The sequence below is a fragment of the Carcharodon carcharias genome, chromosome 1 (assembly GCF_017639515.1).
Source record: "Carcharodon carcharias isolate sCarCar2 chromosome 1, sCarCar2.pri, whole genome shotgun sequence".
Lineage (NCBI taxonomy): Eukaryota > Metazoa > Chordata > Chondrichthyes > Lamniformes > Lamnidae > Carcharodon > Carcharodon carcharias.
In genome coordinates, this window is record NC_054467.1 from 121925875 (window position 1) to 121946547 (window position 20673).

Below are 20673 nucleotides of genomic sequence, written 5' to 3' on the forward strand. Positions count from 1 at the left end.
ACAGCCAAACCATCAAGGGAGATATGAGCAGAGTCTAGGCACTACCACATCAGAAGGCTGCGAAATGTTGGTACACCTTTTAACTACCTTGCTACTCAGTAAAACTGGCAAAGACATGCAGAGAAGATTGCCCCTAGACCAGGGGATATCATGATGGGAGGAGATCTAACAGAGGGGAAAAATAACCAAATAAGTAACAACATTTTACATAACATATAGTGTTCCCTATGGCTTATAAGTAGATGTGCAATATACTAGGAGAGGTAAATTCAATCCTTAGCCTGTGTTGAGTTATTTGATACCAGTTTTGGGATAAGGGTCGCCCTAGGTTAAAGAAGAACATGTGATCAGGATTCCCACCTTTCTGGTGATTTCTGTGATTCCTGATGAGGTATGGCTGGTGATGTATGCAAAGGATTAGCTCAAACTGCAATGTCTTTCATGAAGGAATAATCTGCTGCCATTCACTGACTAGGCTCAAGTATGAAGTATTCTGACGGGACATGATATTAGAGGGCAACCCTGCCATGGAACCTTACCCCAGCCAAAGAATCAACAACTTTGGGAGAGGAAGGGAGGAAACTAAGGGAAAAGATAAAAATTACATTCTGAAATCTCCATAAATTGCTTGTGATTGCTAGTCATTGTTAACCAAGGACAAGCACAGAAAATGATCGTAAGATCAATAAGAAAAATATCTTATTTAGATGGAAGAGGAAAAAAGAAGTTCACATCCCGTTTCAGAATCAAATTCTGTAATTATGAAGTAAGGCTTATGTATAAATGAATAAAATCTGTTTTTCAGCAGAGGTCATTAATTTAGCTGCAGTCTGTGCAGGCTTGTCATAAAATCTTGTGGAGCTGAATGATGTGCACACAAAGCCCTTTCCTCCTCTTCTCTCTTCCTCTCTTTCTTGTCACCTCTATATTGGTTGGGTACAGTTCTTGTTAATATATGAGGGTGGGTGGTGGTAAGGGGAACTCAACTACTCACATCATTCTAAAAGAGCATGAATGGCACTGTGTTTTAGCAACCAACTCTGACAGTGCCAAATACTCATTGCAACGGTGAACAAAAATTTCTTGAGCTTGGAGCCCTGATATTAAACTTCTCAGAAAGGATTTATTTATCCTTTCAAATTTAAGTAGCTAGGGTACAGCAATACAGTTAATACTTGCATGGTTTTAATCATTACTTTTTACATAATTTACAGTCGACATCAGGAAATGTGGTTTTGAACCAAATATAGTATTATAAATATTACCATTTCAATTATCCTTAAGTATGGTGCAAACTATCCTAAGTGCCTTCTTATGTTATATTTATATGTTTATATTTATGTAATGTTGATGTTTCAAGTTAATTTTATCAGTACAAATTCTTTTGAGTTACATTATAGCTACAGAATATGTCACTGATACAGTGAGCTCTCCTGAGCTTAACACTATTTTCCATTTACTGTAATGATAGTTAAGCTATATTATGCTCATATCACCAGCCTGATAAACAACTCTGCTTGACAAACATTGTTAGAAAATATCATATTGATTCAGAATACAAAACTCACAATATCAGGCTTAATGATCATTTACAACAAAAAAAACAATCTCACTGAAGGCATAAATGAGGTCAGATTTTAATAATACGTGAATTCCCAGAACAGTTCTTGAGGTCAGATGAATAATTCATGACAATGTAAATGGGGTTTTAATAACATTAATCTTACGTAAAAACAGGTGTTTATTTCCCCAAGAAAGATGGCATTGGATGTACTAGTCACTGTTAATACTATCACCACCTAAAATTAATATTTTCCTTTTGTTGTAGAAATGTATTATTTATTATAATGTGCAGCAAACCAGCATTATAATGTGGGGCATATAATCTTCTTTATTTTTCTAATTTAAAGGGAAGGTTTCCCCTGAGCGCCTTATGCAACCAGATCATAAGGGATTTCCAATTTGACGACATGCAATGCATGGAGGAAATCTACTCCCCCAGCCCCCACCCACACTTGCTGCATGTGAAATGGTGCAAATTGATTTCTGGTGCATAGCTAGACTCTTGTTCCTTCAAGAGTAAGTTTATAAACTGGAAGGGTTTGATGACCACAACATGGATAGGACTAGATTTTAGTGGCTATATCTCTACTACCAATAAGAACAAGCTGAAATTGTGACAAAGGACTGGTGCACTGGATTCTCCACTTCCCATTAATAGGTTGGAGGTGGAATTTCTGTCCCTCAGGAACAGGAAGTCCCGTCTCAGAGAGCAGCCAGCCATTTAGAGGTCAGCAGCTCCCTAGCACTTTGGGCCAGGAGAAGGTGTGCAGCGACTGTTTGAAACTGGTGAGTATTTCGGGGTGTTGGCGGGTGCCAAGCTGGCAGGCCCTGGCAAGGGAGAGTGGGGATGTGGATGGAGGAATGGGGTTTCAGAGGCAGTGGGGAGAGGGCAGACTGAGGAGGCATAAAATCTTGGCAGGGGGCTCCGATGGGCACATGGAGCCCCCTGCCTGCAGTCACGCAGGGACACTGGCGAGGATGGTCACTTCTCATGGGTCTCTCCCACCACCAGTGTTTAATGGGTGCCAGCAGGATGAGGCAAAATTAAGTGAGTATTAATTGTCCACTTAAGGACCTCAAATGGCCCACTTGCGACAGGCCACCCCACACCACCACCATCACTGGTATAAGTGTGGCGGGGACAGGGGCAGTGGGTAGGCGGTGGGTAAGTCACCTGCTAGATTTAATATGACCCCCATTTTCAAACCATCTGCGGGGCAGCTTTAACACCAGTGCAATGAGTTTGTCCAAGCATCAACAGAAGGTCTTAAAGGCAGTGTTGGAAACAGGAAAATAGACCACCTGTAGGTATTGCAACTTTAACCATACAAAAGAATAATGTTACATTACTACTAACACCTGCACAGTGTTATCAAGGCAGAAAATTGCATATACCAATCATAATAATTGATTATAATAGAATTAAAATTGTGATGCTAAAATACCATCTATAAACACATTATACTCCGATCTACCCAAATTTGCTGAAGGATTTGTTTACTTACCTTGAAGAGGATCTACGGTACGGAGATCTTGATCTGGAATGAGAATATGGGGAACGGGAATAAGCTCTACGCCGGGGGTAGGAATTAGATCTAGACCTTGCCCTAACTATTCTTTGAAAAGGTGCATAAGTCTTTGGTGCGTAGTTAGAATCACTGCAGGGGAAACTGGACAGAGAACGAGAACAAGATCTTTCTAACAATAACCCATCGGGTGTTCCATCCCATGGATAGAGAAATTTTTCGGTCTCATCATCACTATCATCAAATACGCCATCGAGGGACATTCCTGCATTGAGATAAGTAGGCAGTTTTGAATAATATTCATGGCAAAAGTCTTTTTCTCTTTGATGACTTGTCTTATCTTCTACTTCATCAAAAAAGGCTTGACGTGGATGCCCAAAGTGCTTGTTTAGTTCCGCTCGGATCTCTTGGTCTTTCAGTTGTATCCTGGTATTAAAGTAGTTGATAGGCTGTGTATCCAGTTGTTGACTTTCCTTCTTATATTCTTGATCATCATTAGCAGAAATAATGATTTGCTTGTGCTCCCCAGACCAGGGTTCTCTGCAAGGATGATCCTGAAGTTTAATGTCTTTAGGCTCTCGTTCCTTGCAGAACACTCTGGTATTTAATGATTCTACCTTTGCATTTATGAACTGACAGTAGTCATGGTCACCAAAGAGCCTCGTGCTTGTCCGTTTCACCTTCCTCTCTTCACTTTGAGTAATGCTAAGTACACTGGATGAAGTCTTACTGAGCTGGGCATACAGTTCAGTTTGTTCAGGACCCTTCTTTATAGGACTGCTTAGTTGAGAGTTAGAGGCAGAATCACTTAAACGTGATTTCTTCGGTGGTGGACTACGCACTGAAGAATTGCAGGATGACCTGTGTTTGACCACAGTCTTAAATGGATTATCTTGATTAGCTTTATGTGGTGGAGTGGTTGGTGGTGTTAGACCTGAAATAAAAATGGCGATATATATATTTTCTCACCAGTGATAAGAAGTCAAACAGTTAGAATTAACAGCATTTTGAAGCACTGTACTTTCTCAAATAACCAGATGCCAAAAGCTAAATCACATTGTGATAGATTCAGCACAGCACTGCTTTGCGCAGCTGACAGCACAATTTGCATTAATGCAGTGTGCAACAGATTCTAAATGACTTGATTACAATGTTCCTGTCTCATTGTTACTCATTATTTAAATGAAGTGCTACTAACGCAGCCTGAGTTTTATAAATGATACAGTTTTTCCTTCAGATTTGCAATATATAGGCATCCATGCAAAACAAATAATAGCAGATCCTCAGTTTAATATTGTTTACAGGTGAATTTGCTGGAAATATTCTTAGATACAGAATGGATATAAAACATGTTCGAAATTACCAAAAAATGAATATTGCTAATACAATAATTTGTCAATATTATTCAAACATTTCTTGCCATCCCCTATACTTTGCAATGCTAATCACTGATGAAATATATAAAGACAGATAGCTTTATGCTAAAGCCAACAAGTAGTAGTTTATGGCTCTGTCATTATATACGCACAAAAACCCTGCACTGCAACACTATACTAGGTTGTGATTTGGGCTATTGTTCCTTTGTCACCTCTTTGCCACCTATGTGCATGCTGCAGGCTACATTCTGGTAATAAATAGCTGATATAAATTACACAAAGACTACGTGTGTTGGCAAATTGTTTTACGTAAACAGTGTTAGTGATGCTTAACATTTTCTAAAATAAAACTTTTTTAAAAAATGCAGTTTTATTACAAACTACAAGTTACATATGTATATTCACATTTGTATTCATATTTACACATGTCTGTGTATAACTCCTTCTACTGAATGTTAAGTAAAGTGTTTCTCATTATTCTGCCTTTCTTCGGATGGATTTAATAGACTGACTACTTGTCAAATGTCACATGGAACCCCCTTGGCTATAATTCCTGAACACTGAGCAGCCAAATTCTCAAATAGGACTGTTTTTCAACTATCATGATTTTTGCCATTCAAAGTACTAGCCACAGGTCAGAAAATTAGGAAAGCTTTTATTGTATGACTTTGTATTTCCTAAAATTTACATGCATTTATACAGTGTACAGTAAATTGTGACCATAATCTTCCAAGCTACTGACTAGATTCCAAGGTATCTAACAAATGTTGCTTCTGTTCAAATTCCTTGGTGTCAACTGTTAATCATATTTTTGTTCATTAGTTTTAAAGGAAAATGAGTAACAATGTGACTTATTTTCTTGGCATCTCCAAACACTGGAAAATATTGCTATCTATTAAATCTCAGGTTTGGTTTGCTTGACTAGCTGTAACTATTCAATATGATGTACATTACATTTTAGTTAACAGTTTCTGTGGAACCATCCTTCCCAATCCACATGTTTTTACAATAATTCATACGCAGTATGATCTCCCAGATAAGCACTGCAGGGCAACAGCTTGAAAGATGTTCAAACCAGTTCCTGTCGGCTTCTAAAGCAAGTTTAACAGTACTACCTCATTGTTAGGACAGTGTCAAACACTCAGTCCAAGCACTGACAATTTCTTGGAACACACTCCTTAAATTATGCAATGGAATATTTTCAGAATCATATCTGGCCACACCATAAACTCAACATAGTTTGAGTAAATGTTACATGCACAAATGTCACTGTTGAATGTTAGCACAAATTTAAATAAAAACAGGTGATTGCAAAGCTAGCAAAACATAAATAAAGAAGCATGCACCAGTTACTCACCGTAACCTGCAAATCTGAAAACTGTATTGAGCCAAATAGGAATGTCAAATGGATACATGTTCACAAGTGATGAGTCACTGAGTCAGAAATACTAGGGCAGATTTTCCTCCTTCCCAATATCCCAGTGCTGGATAGAAAAGCCAAGAATCCTTGTCTATTAGCATGGCATGGTGGCACCCTGTTGCAGTCCCAGTCCCTGGCAGACCCTAGCATTAGCAAGAGAAGCAGGAATTTTAAGTGCAGCAGCAGATCTCTGAGGTCTATTGTCAGCAAGTCAGGCCTCTGAGATTGGGTCCTGCAAGATTAATTATAGAAGATCAACAGCTAAAGGTTCCCCATTATCTCTAAACCCTGAGGGGGTTGGGGGTGGTGTAGGCTGCTAGTTGCCTTCCCAACTTTGGCCTTGCACCTGGAAACCTACGCAGTTGGTGAAGATCTGGGTGCCATTGTGCTGGGGGCATACAAATACTCAAAGGAAATGAGGAGAGAGTCTGGAAAGTACCTTCCTACCTCACTTATTGATGCAGTGGGCCTGGAGTCACTGTGGGCACAGGCTGTGCTCTGTTCTGCTTCCCCGCAACCCTTCTTTCTCCCCTCCCCCACAACCAGATGTTCTGGAAGTCGTGGACTATGTAAAAGGAGTGGCAACCCAACAAAACAGATTCCTGGCCCTAGAATATTTCCAAAGAGCAAGAGTCAGGAAAATTTACCAAGTTATTCCTTTGCAATGTGTTAGCTGGGTTCAGAAGTAGCACTTTTAAGAACATAAGAAATAGGAGCAGGAGTATGTCTTATAGCCCTTTGAGCTAGCTGTGCTATTCAATAAAATCCACTTTCCTGCCTCATCTCCTTATCCCCTGATTCCCTTAATGTCAAAAATTCAAAACAAAATGACTGATTGAGAGTTGGCAGTCCAATTTGCAACTCTTCTAATTGACCTCAGTGGAAATAAAAATAACGGGATAGGACTAAAGGCTGACAAATCCCCTGGATCTGATGGCCCACATCCTAGGATCTTAAAAGAAGGGGTTGCAGAGGTAGTAGATGCATTGTTTGTAGGTTTCCATAATTCCCTAGATTCTGGAAAGATCTCAGTAGATTGGGAAACTGCAAATGTAACACCTCTATTCAAAAAAGGAGGGAGACGGAAAGGAGGAAGCTATAGCCTAACATCTATCATTGGGGAAATGCTGGAATCCATTATTAAGGAAGTAGTAGCTGGGCATTTAGAAAATCATAATACAATCATGCAGAGTCAACATGTTTTATGAAAGGGAAATTGTGCTTGACAATTTTACTCGAGTTCTTTGAGGATGAATTGTTAGTAAAGAAGGAAATAAATGTATTTGGCCTGAAAGCCATAGCAGAGACATGGTTAAAAGGTGATCAAGGCTGGGATCAGAATATTGAAGGCTATTGGATATTTCAGAATGACAGGAATTTAGAAAAAGGTGGTTTGGTAGCTCTGTTAATTAAGGATGACATTAGTACAGCAGTGAGAAATAATCTTAGCTCGAAAGAGCAAGATGTAGAATCAGTCATCCATGATTACTGCAGTATTTTTTTTGTGGGAATAGTTTATAGGCCCCCCCAACAGTAGTCACAGTGTAGGACAGAGAATACAAGAAGAAATAAATGGAGTGTGAAAAAAAAAGTACTGCAGTAATCATGGATTACTTTAATCTTCATGAAGATCGGGTGAATCAGATTGACAATGATAGCCTGGAATATAAGTTCATAAAGTGAACATTTGGGACAATTTCTTTGAGTAGTATGTTCTACAGCTGACCAGGGAGCAGGCTACTGCAGACCTGGAAATGTGCATTGAGATAGGATTAATCAATAACATAATTGTAAAGGAGCCTCTAGGCGACAGCAATCATAACATGATAGAATTTCATGTTCACTTTGAAAGGGAGAAGTGTGAGCCTAAGACAAGTGTTTTAAACCAAAAAAAAGGTAAGTATGAGGATATGAAGGCAAAGTTCGCTAAAGTGAACTGGGGAACTAGATTAAGAATGTAGGACAGCAGAGTTGCAATGGCAGACTTTTAAGGGGATATTTAATAACTCTCAGCAAAGATTTATTCCATGAGAAATAATAGCTCTTTAAGAAGGATGCATCATGTGCAGCTAAGTAAGGAAGTTAGGAATAGTACAATTCTGTGAAGGGTAGTGGTAGGTCAGAAGATTGGATAGATATTAAGAATCAGCAAAGAAAGACTAAAATAGAAAGAGAGAAATTAGAGTATGAGAGAAAGTGAGCCAGAAGAGTTTCTACAAATATTTAAAAAGGAAAAGAGTAACCTAAAGTGAATGTTGGTCATCTAGGCAGTGAGTCTGGGGAATTAATAATGGAAAACAAAGAAAAAACAGAAGTGTTGAACAGATATTAGATGTAGAAGACTTAGGCCAGAATCTTCTGTTCGGCATGCGGGGCGGGCCCCACACACTGTTGCGTAAAATGATGCATGGTGACGTCTGGCGTGTGTCCCGATATCACCGTGTGGCATCCTGATCTTCTGTTCGGTGGACGCACACCAGAGTCGGCTATGCGCCTGCCAAACTGTCAAAGGCCTGTTAAGGCCATTAATAAACTAATTATTCCTATTGAGAAAGCTGCCCGTCCAACCTTAAGGTTGGCGGGCAGGCGAAGAGCCCAGACAGCCTTCGCATTTTTCATGAAACTTCATTCACCAGCAGGATGAAGTTTCATGAAGGTTTCATTAACTGGTTAAAAGTTTTTATGAAACTTCATAAACATGTCCCAGCTCATGTGACACTGTCAAATGAGGGGACATGTCTGAATAATTTTATTTTTTTTATTTTTTTCCAAGTTTAAAACTTAAGTTAATCTCCCTGAGGCAGCTCCATGCCTCAGGGAGATTTCTGCGCTCTTTCACGCACATGCGCGAAAGAGCGCAGGCCTCGACTCTCCCTCCTCCCCCCGCCTGCACTGGTAGCACTGAGCACTTCCAGGCGTGCATCACACTGGGCAGGCCTTAATTGGCCCGCCCACATAAAATGGTGGCTCCATGCCCACCCACGCCTGCTCCTGATTGGCCCGCCCGACGGGGAGAAAATTCTCCCATTAGAAAACTTCCCAAAGATACTTGAAAATCTAGGAATGAAAGAGAGGGAGGGGCTTAAAATAATCACCATTACAAGGGGGAAGGTACGGGGAAACTAGTAGGCTTAAATGCTGACAAGTCCCCTGGCCTGATGCCTGCATCCTAGAATCTTAAAAGAAGTGGCTGCAGAGATAGTTGAGGCATTGGTTATAATCTTCCAAAATTCCTTTGATTCTGGAAGGGTCCAGGCAGATTGGGAAATAACAAATGTAACACTTTAATTCAAGAAAGGAGGGAGCCAGAAATCTGAAAACTACAGGCCAGTTAGCCTAACATCTGTCATAGGGAAACTGCTAAAATTCATTATTAAGGAGGTTATGGCAGACTACTTAGAAAATCTTAATTCAATCAGGGTTTTATGAAAAGGAGATCATGTTTTACTAATTTATTAGAGTCTTTTGAAGAAGTAAGAAGCAAGGTGGATAAAGGAATCCTGTTGATGTGGTGTGCTTGAATTTCCAAAAGGCATTTGATAAGGTGCCACATCAAATGTTGGTACACAAAATAAGAGCTCATGGTATAGGGAGTAACATATTAGCTTGGCTAGAGGTTTGGTAAGCTAATAAGAAGCAGGGAGTAGGGATAAATGGGTCCTTCTTAGATTGGCAAGTGGAACTAGTGGAATGCCACAAGGACCAGTGTTGGGGCCTCAACTATTTACAATCTATATCAATAACTTGGATGAAAGGACCAAATGCATGGTAAGTAAATTTGCCAATGATACCAAGATAGGTAGAAAATAAGTTGTCAAGAGGAGGTAAAGAGTCTACAAAGGGATATAGATAGGTTACGTGAGTTGGCAAAAAATTGGCAGGTGGAGTATAATGTGGGAAAATTTGAACTTGTCCATTTTAGCAAGAAGAATAGAAAACAGTATATTGTTTAAATGGAGGGAGGATGTAGAACTTGATGGTATGAGTGTTCTGGATATCCTGGTACATGAATCACTAAAAGTTAGTTATGCAGGTACAGCAAGTGATTAGGAAGGAAAATGGAACAATGGAACATTAGTGTTTATTGCAAGGGGAGTGGAGTATAAAAGTAGGGAAGTTTTACTGCAGCTATACAGGGCCTTGGTGAGACCACATATGGAGTACTGTGCACAGTTTTGGTATCCTTATTTGAAAAAGGATGTAATTGCATTGAGCAGGTTAAGCAGTTTGGGCCTATACCCAATAGAGTTTAGAAGATTGAGAGGGCGATCTTATTGAAATATATAATGTCCTGAGTGGACTTGATAGGGTGGATACCGGGACGGTGTTTACTCTTGTGGGGGAGATTATAACTAAGGGACACAGTTTATAAAATGAGGTCTCCCTTTTCAGATGGAGATGAGGGGAAATCTTTTCTCCATTAGAGTCTGTGGAATTATCTTCCTTATAAAGCAGTGGAAGCTGGGTCTTTAAATTTATTCAAGGCTGAGTTGGGCAGATTTTTGATAGACAAGGGAGTCAAGGGTTATGGGGGACAGATGGGAAAGTGGATCAGCCATGATCTCTTTGAATGGCAGAGCAGACTTGAAGGGCCAAATGTCCTACTTCTGCTCCTAACTCCTATGTTGCTAGGATGTAACAAGCAGGGTGAATACAGGGGAACCAGTAGTTGTAGGGCAGAAATTTATGTTCCAGGGGTGGGCGCTCACCCAACCTGAACAGGTGTAAAATTGCACAAAATGACAACGCAGACTCACGCAATATTTTGCTCAGAGGGTGTGTGCAGCAGTCACTGGCAATTAAGTTCATTAATGATGTAATTGTCCATGAACTTTCATGGCCCGTCCAACCTTACGGTTGGTGGATGGTCCAATCGGCCAGGAGACCTTTACATTTTTGATGAAAGCTCATCCAAGGACTGGATGAAATCTCCGTTAGGGAATAAAATAAAAATAAATATCTGGGGACAGCATTTATATGAGGTGTGCTTTCAAGTGCTTGATTGTGCTGCATGGACATTTTTACAGCTTTTTTGTGCTTTATTTTATTATTTGGAGGTCTACGGCTCCCCGGCTGTCTTCAGGGAAGCGCTCACCAGCACCCGTGGTGACACCATCACCTGCCCTCCTCCCAACCCCACCTCGGCAACGCTGAGCTTTTCAGCGCGCATTTCACACTGGCTGGCCATTAATTGGCCAGCCAGGTTTCACACAATTAATGCCCAGCCAGTGTGAAATCGCAGTCAGGGGCCTGTTTCCCAACTGCTCCCAGGCTCGCCGAGCAAGCAGGCCCGACAAAGGAAAAATTCAGGTTGTAATGTATTTGAATTTCCAAAAGGCATTCAATAAAGTGCCACATAAAAGGTACAACACTAGATAAGAGTTCATGGTGTTGGGTGTATAATATTAGCATGGATAGAGGGTCGGCTAAATGATAGGAAACCAAGGGCAGGATGTTTTTTCCATCAGGCGGGTGCGTGCCCAACCCAAATGGGAGGGAAATACTGCACAATGACGTTGGACAAGCTTCCCGACGTCATTGCACACTCTCGCGATATTTTGCTCAGTGGGCATGTGCAAGAGCCGGCAGCACGCCCAACAATTATGAGGCCTATTAAAGCCCTTAATTAATTAAATTGAATTTTTCACTGCAAGTCCAACCATTCGGTTAGCGGGCGGGGGAATAGGCCAGGCGGCCTTTGCATTTTTAACAAAGTCTCATCCAAAGGCAAGATGAGGTTTCAGGCAGTAAATAAAAAAGCAATAAAAATTTTTAAAATTCATTTTAAACATGACAGAGTCACATGAGGGGACATGTTTTCCTAATTTTTGAAACCTTCAGCTCCCTGAGACAGCTCTGTGCCTTCAGAGAGCTTTCACTGAACGCACCCCCGCACATGCACACACTCCAGCACTCACGCTCCTCCCACCCCCATCCCAGCAGAGTTGAGGCTCTGAGCGCACCTTTTATGCTGGCTGACCCTTAACTGGCCAGCCAGTGTGAAATCGTGGTCGAGGCCCGACCGCTGGTGACAGTTGGTTTTGCAGTGGTTCCCGGGCCTGCCCACCCAACAAGGTAAAATTCTGCCCCAAGAGTCAGGATAAATGAGTCATTTTCAGGTTGGTAAGGGATCAGTCCTGGAGTCTCAACTATTTATAATCTGTATTAATAACATGCATGAAGGGGCCGAATGTATTGTTGACAAATTTAGTGACGATACAAGGATAGGTAGGAAAGCAAGTTATGAGGAGGACACAAAGTGTCTGAAAAGGGATATAGATAGGTTAAGTGAGTGAATAAAATTCTGACAGATGGCGTATAATGTGGGAACGTAGGAAGAATAGAAAAACAGTATTATTTAAGCAGAGAGACACTGCAGAATGCTGTGGTGCAAAAGGGTCTGGGCGTCCTCGTGCAAGAATCACAAGAAGTTAGCATGGAGGTAAGCAAGTAATTAGGAAAGCAAATGGAATGTTGGTCTTTATTACAAGGGGGGGTAGAGTATAAACATAGGGAAGCCTTGTTACAACCATACAGAGCATTTGTGAGACCGCACCTGGAATACTGAGTATAATTGGTCTCCTTATTTATGGAGGGAGATACTTGGTGTCAATTCAGCAAAGATTCACTAGGCTGATCCTTGGAAGGAAGGGGTAATCTTATGATAAAAGATTGGCCAGTTGGGCTTACATTCATTGGAGTTTAGAAGAATGAAAGGTGATCTTATTGAAACATATAAGAATCTGAGGGGACATGGCAGAATAGAAGTTGAGAGGATGTTCCCCCTCATTGGTGAATCTAGAATTAGGGGTCACAGTATTAAAATAAGGGGGAACATACTCTCAGCTTCTATCCTGCCATGTCCCCTCAGAGATGAGAAAGAATTTCTTCTCTCAGAGGGTTTGTTAATCTTTGGAATTTTTTTTATTATTCATTCACGGGATGTGGGTGTTGCTGGCTAGGCCAGCATTTATTGCCTAATACTAATTGTCCTTGTTCAGAGGGCATTTAAGAGTCAACCACGTCCATACATATTCTGGAATCACATGTAGGCCAGGCCAGGTGAGGACAACAGATTTCCTTCCCTAAAGGACATTAGTGAACCAGATGGGTTTTTACAACAATTGACAATGGTTTCACGGTCACTATTAGATCTAATTCCATCTGCTGTGGTGGGATTTGAACCCAGGTCCCTGGAGCATTATCCTGGGTCTCAGTGACAATACCACTACGCCACCACCTCCCCATTCACAGTGGAGGTTGGGTTATTGAATATATACAAGGATGATTTAAGCAGATTTTTGATCTATAAAGGGGTCAAAGGTTAAAGGTCAATGGAGCCAGGCAGCAAAGTGGAGTTAAAGCCATGATCTTATTGAATGGCAGAGTAGGCCCAAGGTGCCACATACCATACTCCTGCTCATTTTTTTATATTCTTACGTAAAATGGCTGCCAACTCACTATCACCTGTTCTGCACTATCACACGAAGTCTAGGTCTACCCCACAGATGTGGACAACAGGTTTAGCATCTTCCATTTATATAGCGCCTTTAGTGAAACCTCCAAAGGCACTTCACAGGAGCATTATCAAACAAAATTTAACATCGAGCCACATAGGGAGATATTAGGGCAAGTAATTAGTGTTTTCAGGAGCTTTTGAAGGAGGAGAGAGAGTTAAAGGAGTGGAGAGGTTTGGGGAGGAACTTTTGAAACCTTTACAGAATTGGACAACTACCACCACCCACCACCCCCATCCCCCCAAATCCTTATTTGCAACTTACACTATTTTCACACCTATCTTTAGGTAATTGAGGTTACTATCATCATTGCACTCTAATTTAAACTCTGTCTACATATCTCTTCCTGTATTCATGTCCATTGTTTATCATTTAGTAATAAATTCTCAAATTAGTAACCGCCTCTCTTTCTACCTTGATTCCAGCCAAGTTGATTCAATGTTTCACTTCTCTTTATATTAATCATAGTGCTGTGACGGAATATTTGATTAACTTTATCACTTCCTTTTTTCCTGCTCTATTTTTCCTGAATATTTTATAATCAGGAATATTTAGCTTCCAGGCCTCTCTGAGGCTGAGGCTAAGTCACATGTCTGTTAAAGCCATGATATTACACCCATGAAAATAATTTGCATCTCTTGCCAGTTTTATTCAGAATATCATGTGCATTTACATTCATCCAACTCAAAACTACTTCCATCTGTTAGGTAATCTTATTCCTTTTAATTCTTTCTCCTTCTGGTATGTCAAGCACAAGTGGTCTTTTAAATTTTTTTGCTGACTAGCCCTGATTAACTAATGTTTTTTCAAGCATTTAATAATTTCATCCAGTATTATAGACTCTAGCAGTTTATCACCAACTGAAGTCAATTTAATTGTCATAATATCTTGGCTTATCCCTGCCTCATTTTGAGAAAGTCAGATTTATTGCTCTCCAATTCTCTGGCAAAATATCAGTTCACAGTATTTTGGAAGCAGAGAGTTTATATTCACATACTGAGAAAAAAATTAGAAAGGAAATCGTGCAGGCTCTGATTATAATTTTCTACTGTAAGAGTAATTTCCTTAGTCCTATTTAGTTTTTGAAAAATCACCTCTCCACTAACTGTTCTGCATCCACCTCTGTTGGTGCTACAAACCCAATATTCAATTTCTGTGTGAAAACTGAGATAAGGCATTTATTTTATGTCATTCCCTCAATCTCTAGTACAAGAGACTCCTTCATCTTTAATCAGCGTGCCCTTACTTTTAATGTCTCATCTGAAAGACAACACTCCCACAATGCATCACTCCTTCAGTACAATCTTGTGGGATTAACTAAGACTACATTAAGCAAATGCACTGAACCCACAATATACTAATTTTGCAAGCTTATTTCCAATAGAACTGTGAGATCTTGGTTGAGCAAATCTGTTATGTCTTACTATGGGATCGCTTTGCTCCTGAACCGGTTGCATGTTTATCTGTTGGCAGGCGAGTCGATTACAACGTACTGCAGACGCAGGGACCAATATGAAATGAAGCACAAACTATTTATTTACACAAACAACAGAGCACTACCATGATTTGTGCTTCTCCAACCAGACCCTACTCTAGGCTAACATTAACATGGTAGCCCGCGATACACAGTATTGGATCTTACAATCAATCTTCTCACAGTCTCTTAAAGGTGTATTACACCTTAGGAATAGGAGGATAGAGAGGATGAATGTGTGGCTGAAAAGGTAGTGCAGGAGCGAGGGCTTTAGTTTCCTGGATCACTGGGTCTGTTTCTGGCGAAGGTGGGACCAGTAATATTCAGATGGGTTGCACCTGAACTGGAAAGGGACCAACATCCTTGCGGGGAGATTTGCTAGTGCTGTTGGGGGATGGGGTTTAAACTAATTTGGCAGGGGAATGGGATACAGAGTAGAGATGCAGTAAGGAGTGAAGCACAGACAAATATAGAAGAGAAACAAAGTCAGCCTGGAAGACAGAGCAAATGTAGACCTTTTAAGGCACAAGGGAATAATGTAAGATTGGACTGCATCTATTTTAACGCAAGCAATCTTACATGTAAGACAGATGAATTGAGGGTGTTGATTAACACGTGGGAATATGATATTGTCGCTATTACAGAGACATGGTTGAGGGAAGGGCAGGACTGGTGGCTCAATATTCCAGGGTAAAGAATCTTCAGGTGATATTCCAGGGTATAGAAGAAGGAGGTGCCATTGCACTATTGATCAAGGAGTCAATTACTGCAGTAAGGAGGGATGGTATCTTAGAAGGTTCCTCAAATGAGGCCAGATGGGTAGAACGTAAAAACAAAAAGGGGGCAGTCACCTTGCTGGGACTGTATTACAGGCCTCCAAACAGTCAGCGGGAGATAGAGGAGCAGATATGTAGGCAAATCTCAGGGAAGTGTAAAAATAATTAATTAGGGTAATAATAGTAGGGGATTTCAACTTCCCCAATATTATCTGGGATAGTCTTAGTGTGAAAGGCTTAGAGGGGACAGAATTCTTAAAGTGCATCCAGGAGAGCTTTTTGAGCCAGCACGTAGAAAGTCGTACAAGAGAAGGGGCAGTACTGGACCTAATCTTAGAGAATGAAGCTGGGCAAGTGGTAGAAGAGTCAATGGGGGAGCATTTTGGAGATAGTGATTATAAATCTGTAAGATTTAAGGTAGCTTTAGAAAAGGACAAAGATGGACCGGAAATAAAGGTCCTGAATTGGATTTCAATAAGGATCTGGCCAAAGTGGGCTGGGACTAGCCACTTGTAGCAAAGTCTACATCAGACCAGTGGAAGTCATTCAAAAAGGAAATAGTGAGAGTTCAGGGCCAACATGTTCCTGTAAAGGTGAAGGTTGGGATCAACAAGTCCAGGGAACCCTGGATGTCATGGGATAAAGAGGATTGGATAAGGAAAAAAAAAGGAGGTTTATGGCAGATACAGAGGGCTGAAAACAGTGGAAGCCCTAAAGGTGTATAGAAAGTGTAGGGGTATACTTAAAAAAGTAATTAGGAGTGCGAAGAGGCAGCATAAAAAAGCACTGGTGGGCAAGATAAAGGAAAATCCCAAGGCATTTTATAAATATATTAAGGGCAAGAGGATAACCAGGGAAAGAGTAGGGCCAATTAGGGACCAAAGTGGCAATCTGTACATGGAACCAGAGGACGTAGGTCAGGTTTTAAATTATTACTTTTTATTTGTGTTCACTATGGAGAAGGACATTGTATGTGGAGAAATCAGGGAGGGGGACTGTGACATACTTGAACAAATTAGCATTGATAGGGAAGAGGTATTTGCGGTTATAGCAGACTTAAAAGTGGATAAATCGCGAGGCCCAGGTGAGATGTATCACAGCCTTTGTGAGGCAAGGAAGGAAATTGCAGGGGCTCTGACACTAATTTTCAAATCAAAAAATAAAAAATACCTGGAAAAACTCAGCAGGTCTGGCAGCATCGGCGGAGAAGAGTACAGTTGACCTTTCGAGTCCTCATGACCCTTCAACAGAACTAAGTAAAAATAGGAGAGGGGTGAAATATAAGCTGGTTTAACGGTGGCGGGGCGGGGGAGGTGGTGGGGGGCGGAGAAAGAGAGAGAGAGAGAGGGGGGGGGTGGTTGTTGGGACAAGCAAGCAGTGATAGAAGGAGATAACCAAAAGATGTCACAGACAAAAGAACAAAGAGGTGTTGAAGGTGGTGATATTATCTAAAAGAATGTGCTAATTAAGAATGGATAGCAGGACAAGCAAGGTAGCTCTAGTGGGGGTGGGGTGAAATAAGATTAAAAGGGCATAAAAGGTATAGATAAATGATCGGTGGAATACATTAAAAATAATGGAAATTGGTGGGAAAAGAAAAATCTATATAAATTATTGGAAAAAACAAGGAGAAGGGGGAAGAAACGGAAAAGGGATGGGGATTGAGGAGGGAGGTTAAGATCTAAAATTGTTGAACTCAATATTCAGGCTGGAAGGCTGTAAAGTGCCTCGTCAGAAGATGAGGTGCTCTTCCTCCGGTTTGCGTTGAGCTTCACTGGAACAATGCAGCAAGCCAAGGACAGACATGTGGGCAAGAAAGCAGGGTTGAGTGTTAAAATGGCAAGCGACAGGGAGGTCTGGGTTATGCTTGCGGACAGACCGAAGGTGTTCCGCAAAGCGGTCACCCAGTCTGCGTTTGGTCTCTCCAATTTAGAGGAAACCGCTTTGGGAGCAACAAATGCAGTAGACTAACTTGAAGGAAATGCAAGTGAAATGCTGCTTCACTTGAAAGGAGTGTTTGGGCCCTTGGATGGTGAGGAGAGAGGAAGTGAAGAGGCAGGTATTGCATATCTTGCGTTCGCATGGCGAGGTGCCGTAGGAGGGAGTTGAGGAGTAGGGGGTGATGGAGGAGTGGACCAGGGTGTCATGGAGGGAACGATCCCTACGGAATTCCACCGGGGGGGTGGGGGGGGTGAAGGGAAGATGTGTTTGGTGGTGGCATCATGCTGGAGTTGGCAGAAATGGCGGAGGATTATCCTTTGAATGCAGAGGCTGGTGGGGTGATAAGTGAGGACAAGGGGGACCCTATCATGTTTCTGGGAGGGAGGAGAAGGCGTGAAGGCGGATGTGCAGGAGATGGGCTGGACATGGTTGAGGGCCCTGTCAACTACCGTGGGTGGAAAACCCTGGTTAAGGAAAAAGGAAGATATGTCAGAGGAACTGTTTTTGAAGGTAGCATCATCAGAGCAGATGCGACGGAGGCAAAGGAACTGAGAGAATGGGGTGGAGTCCTTACAGGAAGCGGGGTGTGAGGAGCTGTAGTCGAGGTAGCTGTGGGAGTCGGTAGGCTTGTAATGGATATTGGTGGACAGTCTATCACCAGAGATTGAGAGAGAGAGGTCAAAGAAGGGAAGGGAAATGTCAGAGATGGACCATGTGAAAATGATGGAGGGGTGGAGATTGGAAGCAAAATTAATAAATTTTTCCAGGTCCCGACGAGAGCATGAAGCAGCACCGAAGTAATCATCGATGTACCGGAGAAAGAGTTGTGGGAGGGGGCCGGAGTAAGACTGGAACAAGTCCATAAAGAGACAGGCATAGCTGGGGCCCATGCGGGTACCCATAGCCACACCCTTTATTTGGAGGAAGTGAGAGGAGTTAAAGGAGAAATTGTTCAGTGTGAGAACAAGTTCAGCCAGACGGAGGAGAGTAGTGGTGGATGGGGATTGTTCGGGCCTCTGTTCAAGGAAGAAGCTGAGAGCCCTCAGACCATCCCGGTGGAGGATGGAGGTATAGAGGGATTGGACGTCCATGATGAAGAGGAGGCGGTTGGGGCCAGGGAACTGGAAATTGTTGATGTGACGTAAGGTGTCAAAGGAATCACGGATGTAGGTGGGAAGGGACTGGATAAGGGGAGAGAGAAGGGAGTCAAGATAGCGAGAAATGAGTTCCGTGGGGAAGGAACAGGCTGACACGATCGGTCTGCTGGGACAGTCCTGTTTGTGGATTTTGGGTAGGAGGTAGAAGCGAGCCATCCGAGGTTGGGCGACTATCAGGTTGGAAGCTGTGGAAGGAAGATCTCCAGAGGAGATGATGTCAGTGACAGTCCTGATGCTCAGTGGTGGGGTCATGGTCCAGGGAGAGGTAGGAGGGAGTGTCTGCGAGTTGATGCTCCGCCTCCGCGAGGTAGAGGTCAGTGCGCCAGACTATTTTCAAATGTTCTCTGGCCACAGGAGAGGTGCCAGAGGACTGAAGGACAGTGAATGTAGTACCATTATTCAAGGGTATTAGGGATAAACCAGGTAATTACAGGCCAGTGAGTTTAACATCTGTGGTAGGGAAACTATTGGATAAAATTCTGAGGGACAGGATTAATCTCTACTTGGAGAGGCAGAGATTAATCAGGGATAGTCAGCATGGCTTTGTCAGGGGGAGATCATGTCTAACAAATTTGATTGAATTTTTCGAGGAGGTGACTAGTTGTGTAGATGAGGGTAGTGCAGATATAGTAGTCTACATGGGCTTCAGTAAGACTTTTGACAAGCTCCCGCATGGGAGACTGGTCAAGGAGGTAAGAGCCCATGGGATCCAGGGCAATTTGGCAAATTGGATCCCAAAATTGGCTTAGTGGCAGGAAGCAGAGGGTGATGGTCGAAGGTTGTTTTTGTGATTGTAGGCGTGTGACAAGTGGTGTACCACAGGGATTGGCGTTTGGGCCCTTGCTGTTTGTCATGTTCATTAATGATTTAGACATGAATATAGGAGATATGATCAGTAAGTTCGTAGACATGAAAATTGGTGGTGTCGTAAATAATGAGGAGGAAAGTCTTAGATTACAGGACAATATAGATGGGCTGGTAAGATGGGCAGAGCAGTGACAAATGGAATTTAATCCTGAGAAGTGTGAGATGATGCATTTTGGGAGCACTAACACAGCAAAGGAATACACAATGAATGGTAGGACCCTAGGAAGTACAGTGGATCAGAGGGACTTAGGTGTACATGACCATAGATCCCTGAAGGCAGCACCACAGGTAGTTAAGGTGGTTAAGAAGGCATATGGGATACTTGCCTTTATTAGCTGAGGCATAGAACATAAGAGCAGGGATGTTACATTGGAGCTGTAAAAAATGCTAGTAAGGCCACAGCTGGAGTATTGTGTGCAGTTCTGGTTGCCACACTATAGGAAGGATGTGATTGCACTAGAGAGGGTGCAGAAGAGATTCACCTGGATGTTGCCTGGGCTGGAGCGTTTCAGCTATGAAGAGAGACTAGATAGGCTAGGGTTGTTTTCCTTAGAGCAGAGTACGCTGAGGGGACACCTGATAGAGATATACAAAATTATTAGGGGCATAGATAGGGTGGATAGGAAGAAACTTTTCCCCTTAGCAGAAGTGTCAATAACCAGAGGGCATAGATTTAAGATAAGGGACAGGAGATTCAGAGGGGATTTGAGGAAAGATTTTTTCATCCAGAGGATGGTTGGAATCTGGAACACACTGCCTGAGAGTGTGGTAGAGGCAGGAACCCTCACAACATTTAAGAAGTATTTAGATGAGCACTTGAAACACTATAGCATACAGGGCTATGGGCCAAGTACTCGAAAATGGGACTAGAATAGATAGGTGCTTGATAGCCGGCACAGACACAATGGGCCGAAGGACCTTTTTCCATGCTGTGTAACTCTATGACTCTATGACCTCAGATTACCACATCCTCTCCCCTTTACTTGAAAGTACATTTTACAATATATTAACTATTTACAAAAATGAACTATTTACAAATTCAGTCTCTCAGGAGGC

General features: G+C 41.9%; 1 protein-coding gene across 2 annotated transcripts in view; it reads right to left on the bottom strand.

Annotated features, from left to right (window-relative positions):
- The window catches only part of ppargc1a (peroxisome proliferator-activated receptor gamma, coactivator 1 alpha), a 172050-nt gene that overhangs the window by 38173 nt on the left and 113204 nt on the right, over window positions 1–20673 (bottom strand). For both annotated transcript variants that reach the window (XM_041193716.1, XM_041193725.1), the window contains exon 8: window positions 3069–4023. In XM_041193716.1, the coding sequence (XP_041049650.1) occupies window positions 3069–4023 (955 nt within the window). The remainder of the gene's footprint in view (window positions 1–3068; window positions 4024–20673) is intronic.